At 37.0% G+C, this 18,994-nt stretch overlaps 1 protein-coding gene across 1 annotated transcript in view; it reads left to right on the top strand.

The window, feature by feature from the left end:
- The first annotated feature begins 12,844 nt into the window (after positions 1 to 12,844).
- LOC149816618 (E3 ubiquitin protein ligase RIE1-like) overlaps positions 12,845 to 18,994 on the top strand; it is a 30,616-nt gene continuing 24,466 nt past the window's right edge. Inside the window, exon 1 of the mRNA XM_089986647.1 lies at positions 12,845 to 13,454. Within this exon, the coding sequence (XP_089842773.1) occupies positions 12,910 to 13,454 (545 nt within the window). The 5' untranslated portion in view covers positions 12,845 to 12,909. The remainder of the gene's footprint in view (positions 13,455 to 18,994) is intronic.

Genomic DNA, 18,994 nt, shown 5'->3' with positions numbered 1-18,994 from the left:
TAGCTAGGGTACACACCTCCACAACCCACAAGCTATGCCAGTCTTGTGGCTTAATTCACTATATATATATATTCATCTCGCGTATGTTCATCTATGGTCATAGTAACTTATTGCACCAGAACGACTTCCTGAGAGCATATCGACCACCAGGTCGCCACGGTTCGCAACCATGGTGTGACCGAAACAAGGTTAGGGTCAAGCCGACCCCTATCAAAACTATGCATGGGGTTCTGATGTCTATGACAAACCCACCCAGAGTTGCAACCTCAACGTCGGCTTCAGTCGGAAGCAACAACAGCAGGTTGTTGTTCTAGCCACATGCTGGAAATGCTAGCATCGTCCAATGTGGTGATTCGCTATTTCGTTCAGTCGAACACATTGGTGTCGACGTCATGTGATCACCCAACAGGTTCGGTCAGCCTGCAGCCCGTGTGCCGCAGCTTCTCAGCCCCGCAGGCCAGCAGCGTCATTGGCACAAGTGGTGCCGACGACACCAATAGGAGCAGCAGGTGCTACCCTGTGCAATGGGTCGCGCCCCTCTAACCGATGATAGTGCTCATTGAGGAGTCCACCTGCCACTTATGTGAGCAGGCCCAACAAGTACTTGCGAAAAGGGTTCTTCCTTTCCCGACACTGCTATACCAATGTCATGGTGCAATGCTACCATAGAAGCGACAAGTCGCGATATCCCTCTATGATCTGATAGATCATTACTACCGTGGCTTGTGCCATGGTTGCTGCCAAGATAAGGTATGAGATCCTCATCTTGGTTGAGGTTGTTCAACTAAAGCTGCGAAATAATTAACCATAACTCTGAAGCATATCGACCACTAAGGTCAACTCGGTTTGTGGTCATGGTGTGACCAGAATAAGGCTGGGGTCAAGCCGACCCCTGCCCAAACCCGTCTATGGGGTTCTACTGACTATGGCATACTCATACATGGTTGCAACATCAACATCGACGTCCAGCCAGAAGCAACAACAACAAGCTGTTGTTTCAGCCACATGCTGGCAATGCCAGCAACAACAAAATGCGGTGATCCGCTGCACTACTTCAATCGACCACCGGTCATCGTCGACAGGCTGACCCCGCCAGACCGTCAGCCGACAGTACCCACATCCACCAGCCCACCCGTCTAGTAACAGGTCGTCAGGGTGGTCTGGTAAATGACTGGGACCGAATAGGCTCCCATATGGGTCTGACCAGAAGTCAGATCGAACCCAACTGTGTGTTGGGTGCACAGTTATAAGGGGAAAATGAGCCAACCCCATATCGCCTTGCACCTGTGTGTAGAACCGTTAGAACCACACCAGCACGTTAGACCACCATTCATTTTTTTTTCTCTTGCATTATAGCTACCATACACAACAAAGGGCTAATGTCATTTCCTAAAATTTCTGGACTTGTAACAAAAATAAAAATCTAACGTCTTGCCTTGGTATGTCTATGTACTAACATGTTGTATGCATACCCAGTTCACACCAGCATTAAACCTGGTCATATAGTTATAGAGAAACATAAATGGCCAAAAAGTTTATATTGAATGGTTTTATAAAGCAATGAAACTGGCCAAAAAGATAACTTTGCTACCCATTACAAGCTCAGAGGTATAATTCAACATGCACTTACATGCCAATAATGTATATATATGTGCTTGGAAAAAAATATAACTTTGGTAAGTTGCTGCCTCACGATCACAGAATTTTCCATTTTTTTTTGTAGTTTCACATCATGCTACATACATGTTTGTAGCAGCGAGAGTGTGATCCCTACGTCAATCACGAAAAGGTTGTTGACTGAGCCTCCATTGATCGTCGTTGTCTAGACGAAGGGACGATTTGGCCCATCACCGAGCATACCTCATAACACCAACTACCAATGAGGGTAGATGGTGTCATCCATAACGAAATTGATACCGCAATGACATATTTGCGCAACAGGGCATCAATCACGTATATATAAACTACAACACCCCTTACCTCGTTCGAAGCTTTGACTGACAACGATGGTGGTTTCTTCTTCACGTTGGAGCCCACTACGATGCCAATGGAGTCCAGTCGTACAACAATAGAGATTCACACTACCAACAACAATGGAGGTCGACCGCCATCGTGAGAGAGAACAAGAGAAACATTGAGAGAGAGAGAGAGAGAGAGAGAGAGAGAGAGAGAGAGAGAGAGAGAGAGAGAGAGAGAGAGAGAGAGTAGGGAAGTCCAGCCGTTCCCCCCTCTTCTCCAAATTTAATTTCCTTCCCCACTTAGGGGAGTTTTGATTTTCAAAAACCTAACCTTCAGCCCACGTTTTTAGTGGGTGCTTGGAATTTCCAAAATCGCCCCCTTCCTCTCTTTAGCAAAATTATCTCAACTACCTATACTTGTTGCTTTAGTGGTACCCTTCTCCCTTATTGGTGGGATTCCCTTACTTTTTGGTAAAGTGAGATGAAAAAGCCACATAAATAGGCTTGGCCAAGATCTCACGTTTTTACCTTCTTTTTTTTTCACCAAAGTAAAAATTATCACTTTTCTTGTGCAAAAAGGAAAAAACCGTGCACAGGGGGTTTTGAATTGGGGTCTTCAATCTAAGGGATAACGAGCCCCACCACTTGTGCTATGTTTTTCGTTGAAAAAGGTGTGAATTAAATTATATATAACCCTTTCAGTTTCATTCTAGATTTTATAAAAAATATAATGCTTTTCACTTCTACGTGGGCGCACCGTGAGTTTTGAACTTGGGTTGTGGCTCTAAACAACCGTGTGCCTTACCACTACACCACACCATCACTTGGTGTTTACTTTTGCAAAAAAATTCCTTTTATGTCATATTTGGACGTTTTTTCTTGTTGATGGATTTCTTTCATTTTCAAGTGGATTTTTCACCCGTTGGTTCTAAACTTGCACTCTCTCACCATAAATGTGCTTCGGATCTTACGCTATTATCTCGAAACCATCGGATTTCTCCACTTGGCCTCGTGAATCGGGTCGGATCATCGGATCTCGCTAAAGTCCGAATCCAAGTACCCTTTCTAGTATTCATTACCGGGTTCACTCTACTAGCCCAAAATCCTCAAAATCACATTGAATATTTCATAAACCATATTATTTCACATAAACACACATTTTTATTTCATTGAAAATTCCTTAAAATTCATGGGTTTTACACGAAGCGCATGCTTCACATGGGTGAAGCGCACACCTCGCGTCAAGGCGTGCTTCACTTCTAAGGCATACGCATCATGTTACTCTTTTTTAAGTTGGATCAGAAGATTCAGGACCCTAAATTAATCTGACCCATTTAAACTTTAACCCATCTTACGTTCTTAACTCTTAAACAAACAAAAACCTACATTTTTTACTTGTCTTCCTCTTTGCATCTCAGTCTTGGAGGCTTGGAGCAGACAAAACATTATAGGGAAGTAGCAGCAGAAGTTCAGAACTCAGCAGTAGCATCAGTGGTTCAACGCTTTGCCGGAGACATCACCGCGAGCTACCTATTGGACAAGGTATTTTTGAATTTCTAATCCCTTTTCTGCTCATCTACTGCTGTTTTTTTTAATACTGAAGGGGAACATGATTCTTGGTTCAATGTTTTTTTAATACTGAAGGAGAACATCACTGCGAGCTACCGGTTCAGTATTTTTTTTGAATATTGAAGGAGAGCCCTTAACAGATCCTCCAGATCGACTTTTTCTCAAGCTTCTTTGACTTCTTAGAAGGGGGAAGAACTGAAGAGATACTAGGATACGAGGAGTATTGTTAAAAAACAAGATCATTTCCTGCAAATGATGAATTTGAAAACCATTGCAGAGATTTGGGTAAAGTTCTATTGCAGAGATTTGGAAGTAGTGCATCGAATGTTTGAATGAGATTCACTGCCTTATAAGAGTATGTTTTAAGAATACTCTTATGAAAAAATTTAGGTTTTCAGTAAAGATTGCATATATGATGAAGGTAGTAGTTTGAACTAGTTATTAGGTTTTTCTGCATGAAGATGGCATCTATATTCTAGTTGATCACCAACTAGTAAAGATTAGGGTTTTTAGGTTTTGTTTTACATCTACCAAACTAGTAAAGATTTGGGTAGATTTAGATATACTTTGCCACAATGCCCAAGCAACACAACTTATAACATACAAAAAGCCAATCAAGATCGTGAGGGGCAAGAATATGGGTATGTATAAGTATTACAAGGCTCTTAACAAGACTATGATATAAAATTTTTCTCTTGGTGCAAAGAGAATTTACAAGGTTTTTATTCATCCAAACAACAATTGGTTTTGCATGAAGGGAAAGGATAGAGAATTCTGTGTTTAGTTCTGAATTTAGTTCTTAATCAAATCTATCTCATCTAGGGCTAAGATGTGTTAGAAACTTAAGAATAGTCCCGTATTGAGCGTGATTTTATAATTTTTTATTATTATTATGCATGAGTACTATTTGGATTGGATGATAGAGATGCTTTTAAATATATGTTTTCTTGATTGTGGATTGTATTGTTTTAAAAAAAATCTAATTTTGTGCAGGTGGTTGTTTATCTTAAAAAAAACGACAAGGACAGATCCAACTTGGAAGCATTGTTTTGAAGAAGATTTGAATGATAAGGAAAAAAGAGGAAATTTGGTATGTAAGTATTGTAAGATAGTTTATAAAGGTGGTGTAGCAAGAATAAAAGAGCATCTAGGTGGAACTCACAAGGGTGCTAAACCATGTGATCATGCACCAAATGAGGTGACATAATTTTTTGCAAAATACTTGCAAAAGAAGAAAGAAGAAAAACAACAAGAAAAAAAATATTACAAAGTGATATGAATGAAAGCTTTACTCAAGGACTGATGAGTGGTGAACTTACTTCTCCAACTACTAGTAGAGTTAGAAGTTCACAATCAAGAGTCCCTATGGATCAATTTGTGAGTTCAAAAGCTCATCAAACAATGATAAATAATGCATTCAAAAAAGAAAAAAGAAAAGAAGTATGTTATGCTATTGGGAGATTCTTTTTTGTAAAATGTGTTGTCATTTAATTTGTGCAATAGTCGATATTTTGAATCCATGTGTGAAGCTATTGCTAATTATGCTCGAGGATTTAAACCACCAAGTTATCATGAGATGCGAACTTGGATTTTAAAAGATGAAGTGAATAAAACTCAAATTATGTTGGAAGACTACAAAAAGACATGGGCAAGAATTGATTGTACTATAATGACAAATGGTCGGACAGATGGTAAAAGTAGAAATTTGATTAATTTTCTTGTGAACAATCCTTCAAGTACAGTCTTTTTGAAGTCTTGTGATATTAGTGGAATAAGAAAGACAACTGATAATTTGGTAATATTATTTAGTGAAGTTATTAAAGAAGTCAGAGAACACAATGTAGTACAAATAGTTACAGATAATGCAGCAAATTACAAGGCTGTAGGTTTAAAGTTAAAAGATATTGAAGGTTTTCAACATATTTTTTGGACAACTTGTGCAGTGCATTGTATATATTTGATACTTGAAGACATTGGCAAGATACATTTGCATAAACGAGTATTAAAAAAAGCAAAGATTGTAACTACATTTATATATGGACATGCATGACTTTTAAATTTGATGAAAAAATATACAAATGGTAAAGAGCTCTTACAACCAGCTATTACTCATTTTGTAACTTCTTATCTTACTCTTTAAAGTATTGGTGTAAACAAAAAGGCATTAAAGAATATGTTCTTATCTCCAGAATTTCAAGATAATGAGTATTATATCAAAAATCCAAAAGGTAAAGAAGTAACACACATTGTCACTGAAGATAGAAAATTTTGGAAATCAATTGTTTATATCATCAAAGTCACATTACCTTTGGTGAAAGTATTGAGAAGAGTTTTATGGGATTTTTGTTTAATGATATGAGAAAGGCAAAGGAAGAAATAACTCATAATGTAGGCAATGATAAGAGCAATTATATAGAAATTTGAGATATTATTGACAAGAGGTGGGATAATCAAATGCATCACTGCTTACATTCTGCAGGGTATTTTCTAAACCCACACTTTTATTATGATGATGATTATGTAAAAGATAAAAAAAATAAAATTGGGTTTATGGAATGTTTAGAAAAGATAGTGCCCAATATAGAAGAACATTGTGAGATTTTGATTCAGCTTGATACATATGAAAATGCAATTGGTTTGTTTGGTAGACAAGAGGTAATTGGCACAAGAAAGAGAAAAAATCCAGGTATGTATTTTTATTTATATTGTCTTAATTTCAATTCTAATTGATCTAGTTTTTTTCTTACTAACATTCTTTTTTATTTTATTTTCTCAGTTGATTGGTGGAATACATTTGGTGATGAAACAAAAGAATTGAAAAACTTTGCAATGCGAGTGTTGAATCTCACATGTAGTGCATTAGGATGTGAGCGTAATTGGAGCACTTTTTCTTTGGTAAATAAAGATATTTTCATATTATTGATTGTTCATTGTTGCATAATATTTTGCAGATTTGTAATTATATAAATTTTTAATTTATAGGTACATACAAAAAGGCGAAATCGTCTTGAGCAAGAAAAACTCAATGCTTTGGTGTTTATCATGTACAATATGAAGTTAAAATAAAGAGATATAAGAAGGAAGACAATTGAGGATCCTTTGTGTCTTGAAAATATTGATTCTAATGATGAGTGAATTATAGAAAAAGAAGATCGAGTTTTGCCACAAGATGCATTAGAAGATTCTTGGTTTGATCCAGCTTTTAATTTGGATGATATAGATGTTACTCATTTTGAGACTTCACCAAGCTCAACTAAGAAACGTAAAAAAGATCCATCTTCAAACAAGATGCATGCTAATAAAGGTATGTCTTGTATTTTATAAATCTTATACTTTTTGAATTTTAAATATTAATTTTGTTAATATTTTGGAATGAAGGTAAAAGGAAACAAGTAGAAGATTCAGAAAATGAGAGTGCGGATAATGAAGAAACTGAAGATGAAGAAGAAACTATCCCATATATGGATGATTCAAACAAAGATAAGCTATCTAGTCCTAGTGAAGACAATTTTGTTGAAAATATTTGATATTGTTTAAGGCATATGACTTGTTAAATATTTGATATTATTTAAGACTTGTGACATTGAAAAGATTCGACTTTATGTTATTTGCCTTTAAGGAGACATTTAAGACTTATGACTTGTTAAATATTTGATGTTATTTGACATGAAGAGGTATCTTGTTTACATTTTGTTAAATATTTGAAGAGATATTTTTAATTTTATTTATTAATTTGTGATTCTGTAAATGTTAGTTTTGTACAATAGTTGAGGAATTAATTTATTTTATATTAATTATGCATTTGAACTCTATTATTACAACAAAAAAATTGTGCATAAAAGGTATTTCTAGAACATGTCGATTTGGAGATGACCCCACATGTATTCAATATGATTTCATGATTGTAGATATAACTTGTTTTATCTTGCACTATGAGTCTAACTTAATTGTGGTTTACATGTGCATGCATATAAGAAAATGAATAATACGAGTTAATTATAGAAAAGTAGTATTTATTTTATACTGTCGTTTATTAGTAGTTCTTATTTAAAACTTTCATTATTTTATTAATATTATATATTTATTATTTTGATCATGAAGCTTACGCTTCAACGCCTCGCTTCATAACAGGCTCAACGCCTCGCTTTGCCTCATCGCATTTAACAACCTTGGGTGTAAGAAAGATAAACAATAGAGAATTTTCCTCTAAAGCTCTTAAACCCTTGCTTTCCTCTCTGCTTTCTCAGAACTATCTGAATGTGGCCCGGAAGAGGGTGATTATGTAAGTCAATAAACAACAGTAAAATGCTGACATGGTACTTTTTTGAGTGGATATAATTTTTTATGTAGCCACGCTGCATGCTTCTTTACTCTTTTTTTTTTGAATCCAAGGAAAAAAACCCATCACCCATGGTACATTGGTTGACCTTTAGGTAAAGCACTTGAAGTTCCCCGTGCCCTTAAAGAAGGGTTGGGATCCAGTGATATTGATTTTCAATATCCACCATAATATAGTGTATAAAGGTGGTAAAAAATGCCCTTTAGAATATTCCTACAGCCATAACGAGGGTAAATATTGGAAAAAATCAACATTGGTGGTGGTTTTTAATATCACATACTCCCAACCTCATGGATAGTGCACCGAATTTTGACATAACTTGTGACATCCCATCATCAACAGGGTCCTGGATCTTGAGGCCCAAGATCAAATCCTGCTGGTTCACAAGGATGATATTGCTTTGGTTGGATGGTTGTATCCTCAACCTGGAGTTGGAGGCCCATTAATGATAGGGTCCTTCATCGTAAAAAAAAAAACTCATACATTCCATCAACTTAGTGGCATTCACAATAAGCTCCTACCTCCTTCCGCGATGCCCATGAATTCCTCGACCTCTCTACCTGCAACAGAGACATCTCTGGCAAGCTTCGGTGCCTCGCCTCAATTTTGGTCGGCTCTGACGAGGCCCATCAAGACGCTGCTACTTCCCCGCAGAAGCTGGAGGTAGGGCTAGTGTTTGGGGAACGACCCGTCGGAGGAAGAAGGAGCACGTTAGGGCCTCCCAAAATAGCTTGCATATGGTGCGACAAGCAAAGATCTCCCGCAGAGCGAGGTACAAGAAGGTCTGCTAAAGTGGGTAGATCGAAAATTGGTGGATGGTGGTTCGTCTAGTTGGCTCTATTGCACGTCAAAAAAAATCATAAAAAAAAATTGACTCCATGGAATCGCTCAGAATCTGCAAATCGACGTGTGGCCAAAAAATCGCTCTTCCAATCGGTTCAATTGGCATGGACGACAAGATGGCCTTCATGCTGAGGATTCGACTAAAGGGCAAGGCTGGTGTGCTCCGGCCATACCTCCAGTGCACCCAGGCCATCTTTGAGGACATCACCGGCCAAATACACCTCTACCGAATGGAGCGCAAGAAATGAAATGAAGAGAGATACAACTGGCATCCTCAGGTAGCCGTTAGATCAGGGGAGGCTGAGGACCGTTCTCCACCGGGCAGTTGTCGGAAGTCATGACAATGACTACCGAAGGTGGCTGTGCGAAGAGGAAGCAGAGGACGGTGATGGTGCTTGGTGCCCCATCGGAGACGAGCGAGGTGACGCCGGGGGGACTGCAGTGGGGCTCCGACCAGCTGACCGCTAGGAGATAGTGGAGTTCTGATGCTGGTCGATGGAAGTCGGATGGCGGCGACACTGCCAGAGGGTGGAGAAGATCCCCCAGTGCTGGAGGCCGGCAGTTGCCGAATCTCCCGACGAGGGCAACGACTGTCACCCCCATTCTTCCTTTTTTTGTTGTTCTCTGGTTTCCCATTTCCCTAAGAGTCCTTTTACGAAAGGATAAAAAAAGGTTAGGGTTTTGAAAAAGATGCTTTTATCCCTTTTACTTTTTGAGTTGTTTCACATTTGGTCCTTGTTCTGAAATACTACGTTAAGAGGCTTCTATTATTTTTTAATAGAGGCTCTATTTATGAAATTTTCAGAAACAAGCTTATTCTCTAGTTAATATCGGAGACAAAGATGCATTTTTTAAAATTACATAAAACCACCTGGAGTTTTCTATTTAACTAAGAGATTTTTTAATATTATGTTCTGAATTGTTATTTTTACCCAGAAATGTTTTTAAGTTTTTTAATTTTGTAGAAAAGTGGTTTTGATTAGCAAGAATACTTCAGATAGGTTTGGATTTAGATTGGGTAAAGTTATTCAGGTAGCTTCTTACAAACATGGTTGGATCTGGTAAAACTTTTTGGACCCAGTTATGATTTGGTTTATATCCCTACAATGATATTTTTGGATCTAGAAATATTGTGTCTGCATATGTTTTTATTATATGCATTAATATTCTGTTCATGTTAATATCTAGATCCAGTATGGTTTGATCTTTTTTTTTTAATAAATCAAGTTTAATTGTAAGATCTATTAAATATAATGTTTGAGTCAAGATTGGATTTGATCGGTATTAGATTAGATGTTTGGATCTAGTAAGGTGACACAGACCTTGATTTGATCCAGTAAAATATTATGGATATAGTTAAATTTGTATGGATCTAAATATATCAAAATGACAATAGGATCAAGTTGATTGAGTATAGATTGAAAAAGTTTAGATCCAAGCTATGCACTTGGATTCTCTTGTTAAACAGATCTAGTGATGGGTTCAGATGACTGGATATGAAATATGGATCTAGTTTGATCTAGTTTTGTGATTGGATCTGAATGAGTGTTATGCTTGAATATAAGATATGGATTCAGAATTGATCTAGAGACATATATATATATATATATATATATATATATATATATATATATATATATATTATAGACCTAGATCTGATCCAAGTTTTATGTTGATTTGGATAATATCAGCTCAAATATTTTTTGACCTAATAATGATATATATTTTGTATGAGTCCGAGATTGACACAGTTATATCTAGATAAGTAGAATACTGGATGTGTAATATGGATCTATTTGTATTTGAAATATATGGTTTTAGATATGTATTTAGATTGTGGTCAAATCCTAAGTGATCCATAGTTTTATTTAAGCTTGTATGGAGATCCATTTTAATATGGATCATGTTGGACTTAATAGATAACATCTCAAGTCGGATTCAGATATAAAATCCTACAAATCTAATAAATTTGAATATTTATATATGTGGATTCGATAATGAATTTAAACTTAAATATTCAAGCTTGTGGTTTGATTAAAGCCTTAGAAGTGGCTTATCATATTTGGCATACGCAAATGATAATGAGATAACTCTTATTGGATATGGATCTTGTGTATATCTAAATTTGGTTTTGGATATAGAGATTTATGCTTTACTTCATGATGAAAAATCAACATAGTCTGTGAATATCCTCATGATGATGATATATAATAATAAAAAAGTTCAGTTAGTAAATGTAAAAATCTCGTGATGTCATGGTTAAATGCAAATATTGCTTAAATGCAATCATTGAAAAAGTGAGAGCTAAATTTTACAAATGCATCTGAGGATATTTATTTATATATGATGATAAATAATGCTCCCTATGATATGCTTATAAATGCATGAATGAATATTTTGTTCTCATGCATGAAATGCTAAATGGTGTTGGTCAGTCATATTTATGACTATTTGGATCCGGATATACTAATTTAAAATGATTAGGTAATGATCAACATATGATAATGTACATGGAAAGTGTGAGTATAAGCTATGGTGAAAATTTAAAAAATAAAAGTATTTTACTATACTTGGCAAATCATGGATTTATGAATTAATAAATTTCATAGTACTTCACTGGTATGCATGCTTATGGTATAGTGATGGAAGAGCCACAATAACCCCATGACTATGTGAGACCTACATTATGATGTATTCATTTTTTATCTATTAACTGAATGACTTAATATGCAGTAGATGGTGAATACTTGAAATAAACTGATATACAAATTAATTTTTATGACATGCTGGAAAAATAACCTAGTTTGTAGATAGCCTCATAATAAGGATATATCATGAAGGAGAAATCCAACTAGCGTATGTAAAACTTCATAATGTCATGAGTGCAATACATAATGCAATAATTATGATACAATGTGGGTGCTCGTCCCATATGATCAAGTGAGAGATGTTAGATCCTAATACAGATCCAGTATGACCAAATGGGTCTCACATGGAATCCAATGACCCACTTGAGTAGTGGGTCATTCAGATAGGAATCACCAGGATAGTGATGGTTTCACTCCTCATTGAATTCTCAACATGTTTGAGAATCCAATAAAATTAGTTAGGACTAAATAACAGCTACCCAAAAAAGGTTAATTATCATAGCCCCAACCTCTGTAGAAGGCACAACCCTAGTCTCTGTAGAAGGCACAAAGAACTCGATATTCATATTGAGGATGCCCCCCAAAAGCATGCTATTAATATCAATCATTCTTCTCTTCTCCTCTAGCTTTCTCTGCGCACACCTCGATCGTAGTTCTTACATCCTTCAAGTTTTTTCAGCATCCCTTGCTTTTCTTTCTATCTGAATGTGGCCCGGAAGAGGGTGATTATGTAAGTCAAACTTTTAAGCAGCAGTAAAAAGCTACATGGTACTTTTTTTTAGTGGATGCCATTTTTTTATGTAGTCACGCTGCATGCTCCTTTTACTTTTTTTTTTAATCCAAGGAAAAAAAACCCATCATCCATGGGTACATTGGTTGACCTTCGGGTAAAGCACTTGAAGTTCCCCTTACCCTTAAAGAGGGGGAGGGATTCGGTGATATTGATTTTCAATATCCACCACAATATAGTGTATAAAGGTGGTAAAAAATGCCCTTTAGAATACTCCTCCATAACTAGGGTGAATATTGAAAAAAATCAACATTGGTGGTGGTTTTCTTTCAATATCACCTAATCCCAACCTCATGGATAGTGCACCCAGTTTTGACATAATTTGTGACGTCCCATCATCAGCAGGGTCATGTGTCTTGAGTCCCAAGATCGAATCCTGCTGGTTCACGAGGATGATATTGCTTTGGCTGGATGGTCGTATCCTCAAGCTGGAGTTGGAGGGCCATTAATGATAAGGTCCTTCATCGTAAAAAAAAAAAACTCATACATTCCGTCAACTTGGTGACATTAACAATTAGCCCCTACGAGACGAGCGGAGCCTTCGTGGGCATGGAGCTCCCCAACTGCTAACTACCTTTCAATTTAAACAGGAGCTTTCCATCTACCTTTCAACGACAACACCCCTCTTTCTCTCTCTCTCTCTCTCTCTCTCTCTCTCTCTCTCTCTCTCTCTCTCTCTCTTATAGAATGAAATGATGATGATGATCGGCGTGCGTCCATCCCTCTCTCTTGTATCTCCCAATCCCTCCGCCTGCACTAACAATGGAGGAGTTGCCGTCCACCGCCGCATCACCCGCTTCGACTCTGGCGGCATCTTCCTCGGAGGGAGCCCTCGACCATAGCCCTTTGCTTGCCAGGAGCGACTCATCAGCTGCCCGCCGCGACCACCTCTCCTTCCTCATCAACCGCGTCGCCAGCCGCCGAGTCTTGCGGGAGCCGTCGATGGCCATCCGCCGGACGGCGGCACAGCAGGTAGAAGAGCGGCGGGCCGAATGGGGCTACTCGAAGCCGGTCGTCGCCCTCGACATTGCCTGGAACCTCGTCTTCATCCTCGGCTCCGTCGTCGTCCTCTCTGTTTCGGTTAGGGAGAAGCCTTCCACTCCCATTAGGTTTTGGATATGCGGGTACGCCTTGCAGAGTCTATTGCATGTCGTCCTTGTCTGGTTGGAGTACCGGAGGAGGAGCCGCCGACGGTCGACCAGGAATGCCGCCGCAGCTGTCGGGGAACAGGATTCCGGTGCCAATGGAAGTGAAGATGCTGATGGAGAGGGTGAAGACGCAGGGTACGGCTCTGAGAACCGACCCAGGTAATCCCATTTCCACTTATTGTGTGAAATTTCCCTGCTTTTTAGTCTTCCTCTTTTGTGTGTTTTCCGTGAACCATGTGGGAGATCACCATCCATTAGAATTGAAGCATTGGCTTGAGGTTTGGGTTATCAATGTTCCTCAAGATCCGTTACCCAGATCCAAAAGAAATATAGATATGGGTATTAAAAATATATATGTAATAACAATATTTAATAAATAAATAAATAAATTTATTTTTAAGAGAATAATATTAGTATAAAAACTAATTATTTATGGGAGTCTTTCTCACCCATTAGAGAGGAAAGAAGAAAGAAAAAAATACGTACCACAATAAGATTTTAAATCTTTCTTGTTATAGTAATCTTCTAAAATATTGAATGAAGAAGAGTCTCCACTCTAATCACCAAAAAGTTAAAGGCATGTTTTCCGAGGCACTTGATAACCAAACGGGTACAAACCCCAAGGTCAAGTAGGTTCTCAGGGTAGCTTAGTACACAATTTGTATTTTATTACTGGGTTTCAAACTTAGCCCTCGACTGAATCACCTTCGGAACATTAGACCTCTACATCTAATGTCGGGAACACAAAGGACACCCCACACCCACAAGTGCCGCTTCCTTGGTACCAAAACAACCACAGTTGTGACCAACACACCACCCCCAGGTAAAGTGGCAGACTCTCCCTAAAACCATGGCCAGGAGAAGGAACCTCCATATCGGGTTCAGGGGACCAAAATTAAGCACACGGAGTTTTTGTATCCTCACAGTCTTCCCAAGACCGGAACACTAAGATCCTTATTCTCCAGATGAGATATCTCAAAACGTATATTACACTGTTCTTATTCATTATCTTTTTATTAAGAGTCAATTATTGAGTTTTACAGTTCCACATGCAAAAACAAGACAAAAGCTGGCATCTACCCCATGCGAGGTTCAAGGTGATATCTCTATAAGAGAGTATTCTGCAGAACTCTCTTTCATTTGGGATGAGCTTGCCATGCTTGAACCCAAGTGGAGTGGAGAAGCCATAGAGCTTCGTCATAAGCAATTAGAAGAAGACTGATTCTTCAATTTTTTGAATGGGCTAAGGCCCGAGTTTGAGCAAATAAGATCTTCTCTCCTATCCTCTTTTACCTCTCCCTCTCTTGAAGATGTCTTAACTAAATTAAGTGGAGAGGAAACCCGTATGCGCATTAGCAAGCAAAATCCTAGTGTGCTTGCAATGTCCACAAATCAAGAAGAATGTGATGGTGTTAATGTTGTTTCTAGACCCGGTAACAATTTAAGAACATATAGACCTCTTCATTTTAAGAATCAAAATCAAGGTAATCAAGGAGGAAGAAGAGATTATAGCAAAATCTCGTGTCACTTTTGCAAAGAACCGGATCATATCAAACCGGTTTGCCCAAAATAGAAGAAACTTCTAGCAATGGCAACTACATCTCAACCATCCAAAGAGGAATCTTCAAAAGAAGCTCTATCTCTTAATCAAATTGTAGAGGCTCTTCAACCTCTTCTAAAGGAAGCAATTTTCAGCGCCGCCGTATCCACCTCTTCTCTTCCAGGTAAAACTTCTTGGCTCTTAGATTCGGGTGCATCCTTTCATATGACCCCAAACATTTCATCTCTTTCCGAGTATTCTAAAAATGTGTCACCTTCTTTTGTTTCGACCGCGGATGATACTTCTCTCAAAATTAAGGGAATTGGAAATTTTAAAACCCAAAACTTCTTTATTCAAAAAATTAGACTTATACCAAAATTAAATTTAAACTTGCTTTCCGTTTCTCAACTCACGGACCTTAGGTGTAACATTCAATTCTCATCTAATAAAATGTTTAATACAGGATCACCGGTCCGAGAGATTGATTGGGGAAGGCTCTAGGAAAGAAGACTTGTACTATGTGGACTTTCTTCAAATTCCTAAAAACACCTTTTGTAATGTGGCCCAACATAAAGATATAAATGTTTGGCACAAGAGACTTGGTCATCCCAACATTACCAAGTTATCCTATCTACATTTTATTAAAGATCTTTGTAAAAATACTTTCTCTTGTAATGATTGTATTCTTGGAAAAATGAGAAGTATACCTTTTGAACCAAGAACTATGTTTAGTACTAAACCTTTTGAAATTATTCACTCGGATGTTTGGGGACCGGCACCTGTCATATCCAAATGTGGTTTTGCTTACTATGTGATTTTTTGTGGATGATTTCTCACGATATTGTTGGATATATTTTCTCAAACATAAGCATGAAGTTCTTTCATGTTTTAAAACATATCATATGATGATAAAAAATCAATTTAATAGTAATTTAAAGATATTTAGGACCGATTTCGGAGGTGAATATCTCTCTAATGAGTTTAAGAAATATCTTGAGGATTGTGGCATTATCCATCAAAGATCGTGTCCTAAGACCCCACAACAAAATGGTTTGGCCGAAAGAAAGCATAGGCATATCATTGAAACCACTAGAACCCTTCTCATTTCTCAAAATATTCCTAAAATTTTTTGGGCTGAAGCGGCTCTTGCTTTCGTCTATCTTATCAACCGACTTCCATCCAAAAATTTAGATAAAATTTCTCCCTTTGAGATTCTGTATGAAAAAGAACCCGATTATAATAGATTGAGAGTTTTTGGTTGTAAGTGCTTTGTTCTTACCGATAAAAATGATAAACTCTCACCAAAAGCCATTCCTTGTGCTTTCCTTGGCTATTCAGAAACTTAAAAAGGATTTCGATGTTATGACTCTAAGAATGATAAATTATATGTTTCAAGGAATGTAACTTTTTTGGAAAATGATAGTAGTTTTGAAAAAAATGAATCTCATTTAGAAAATGCCGATTACTCCTTTCTTTTTGACCTTTTATCTAAGGATGATGATATCTCTAGTGATGATGAATCAACATATAATAGTGAAAATGAAATGGTTGAGATCAACAATAACTCTAACCCTTCTACCCCTCAAGAAGAAAATGTATCTAGAGAACCCATCACTTATTCTCATAGAGATAGAAGCACCTTTAAGAGTGCTATTGAACTATATAGTGAACCTAGTGAGATTATTTCCACTCATGATTCTCATCCTAGGAGAACTGAAAGAACTAGAAGGACTCCCTCTAGATTCGTATCTTTTGATTCTTTCTCTCCTAAATATCGAGCTTGTTTGAGTGCCATTCACTCTTATTTTGAACCAAATTTTTTTGGAGAAGCCAAACAATGTACTGAATGGAGAGAAGCCATGGAGAGTGAACTCAAAGCTCTTAAGAAAGCTAACACTTGGGAATTTCAATCTCTTCCCAATGACAAGAAAACTATAGGATGTCGATGGGTGTTCAAGGTCAAGACTAAGAGTGATGGTTCTCTTGAAAGGTATAAGGTTCGTCTTGTAGCTAAAGGGTACAGTCAAGAATATGTGATTGACTATGAAAAGACATTTGCTCCAGTAACTCGTATGGTTACTGTCAGATGTCTTATCACCATTGCTTCAATTCGAAAATGGAATATTTACCAAATGGATGTCAAAAATGCCTTTTTAAATGGAGGATCTTAATGAAGAAATTTACATGGATGCTCCACCTGGTATGAAAATCCCTAAAAATAAAGTTCTTCGTCTTCGTAAAGCTCTTTATGGACCGAAACAAGCACCCAAGGCTTGACACGATAAGTTTAACAATGTAATGACTGAAAATGGTTTCACTTCATGCTATACTGACACTACATTGTTTGTTAAGAAATCTGATGCAGGAATTGTTATATGTTGATGATATGTTAATAACAGGTGATGATATCAAAGGAATCAAGAGCATTAAATCTATTTTGACTTCAAGATTTGAAATGTCAGACTTAGGATTTCTGACATATTTTTTAGGAATTGAGGTTGCTTATTCTCAGAGAGGCTATTTTCTGTCTCAAACTAAACTTGCTTGTGAGATTCTTGATAGATCAGGAATCACAGATGACAAGGACTGAAATACCCCTATTCTACTTGAACTGTAATTCATGGTATTAATTTATGTCCTTTTGGGCATAATGGATGTACCATGTGGTATGAATGCTTACCTGAATTATGTAATTGTCATAATTGCATTCTTCTAAATCATTGTGTGAATTAGTATCTGTCGTTATGAGATATTTAAATGGTGCTATTGATGTTATCTGTCAGTTAGCTTCTGATAAATTGTTGACTGTCGTAGCATAGACCATTACTTATTTTTGGTATGTGCTGAACATCATACTTGACACCCATATCACATACTAGATTCATGATATACCACATTAAAAGTTACATATTTCTTACTTAGACAGTTGTAGTCTAATTCCTATAAATTTTCAGGTGAAGAGTAGAGGTTATGAGCGACTGTAGGATGAGGCTTCGATCGAGATTTTGGATTTACTGTTCCAAGGATAGTTTGAGAAACTCTGATGTTATTATTTATTGATATTGAAATAAATGTTTTAGTTTTGCTCCACCTGTAATGTTTCAGAATGCTTAACCTTATAGGATTACTTGTTTCCGCTGTATTGAAAAAAAAAATTCTCCTCAAAATTTGGGTTAAGATTTCGGGGCGTTACATTGTAACTTAAAGGGTTATTATTGTCATCCGTATGATTTTTCTTCTTAAATGGTAGTTCGGATTTGAAACTTGAACTTTGCGGTCAGTGTATATCATTTCATGTTCAAAAGATTAAGAATCTATGAGATGAGGAGGAATTGGCGGGTCACAATAACCACTTCAAAAAAAGTCATAGTTGCAAGTGTTTTTTGCTTAAGATGAACTTGTAGATGCGTTTATCAATGCTTGGTTAATAAAAGACATGATTTGTTTGAACTAATTTGAATGAAAACTTGAATTTTTATCATCAAGTTCTACTGCAATATGAGCCATTGATTTTTGTTGGAGTTCTTGTTATCCAGGATATACTTTTAGGTTTTTGTCAAGGCAATCTTGAGTGAAATAATTATAAAATAAAATAAAATGAAAACATTCATGAGAAACAGTGAGATATCGACAATCAGTTATCCAATGTGAAAGTAACCATCCAGAAAATCAACTATTGGATAAACCATTTATTAAAATATCAGGACAAGAATTATGGCTATTAATAAATATTTTGGTCGAATTATCAAATTCGAACCAAAATCCTCTCTCTCTCTCTCTCTCCAACATATAATTCACACCACAAAGTGCTCTTTCATTCACCATAATCCCACGTAGAATCTAATGTGTGATATCCATTTGGGCAACTTCACCCAGTTTCAACCCTTTAAAATCAATATTCTGTGGGGAATATCCTACACAAAGAGAGACCAACATTGTTGGCTGTAACAAGGAGCTTCCAAGGTAGAAGCTGACCTTGGTGAGAGCTAGGGATGGGTGGAAATTGCTGGAAAAATGGTAGGTATTGGTGGAAGTGACTATGACATCAATAAAATAAGCGATAGTTGAATAATTTTGAAGACTTAACTAGTACCTAAATATCAAAACAATACCATAAAACCCAGTGTTATTAAAAGCTAAAAAGCTAGTGAAGTGTTAG

This window comes from Nuphar pumila, chromosome 14 (genome assembly GCF_984573655.1).
Source record: "Nuphar pumila chromosome 14, dmNupPumi1.hap1.1, whole genome shotgun sequence".
Taxonomy (NCBI): Eukaryota; Viridiplantae; Streptophyta; class Magnoliopsida; order Nymphaeales; family Nymphaeaceae; genus Nuphar; species Nuphar pumila.
This window is presented reverse-complemented; position numbering and strand designations above follow the sequence as displayed.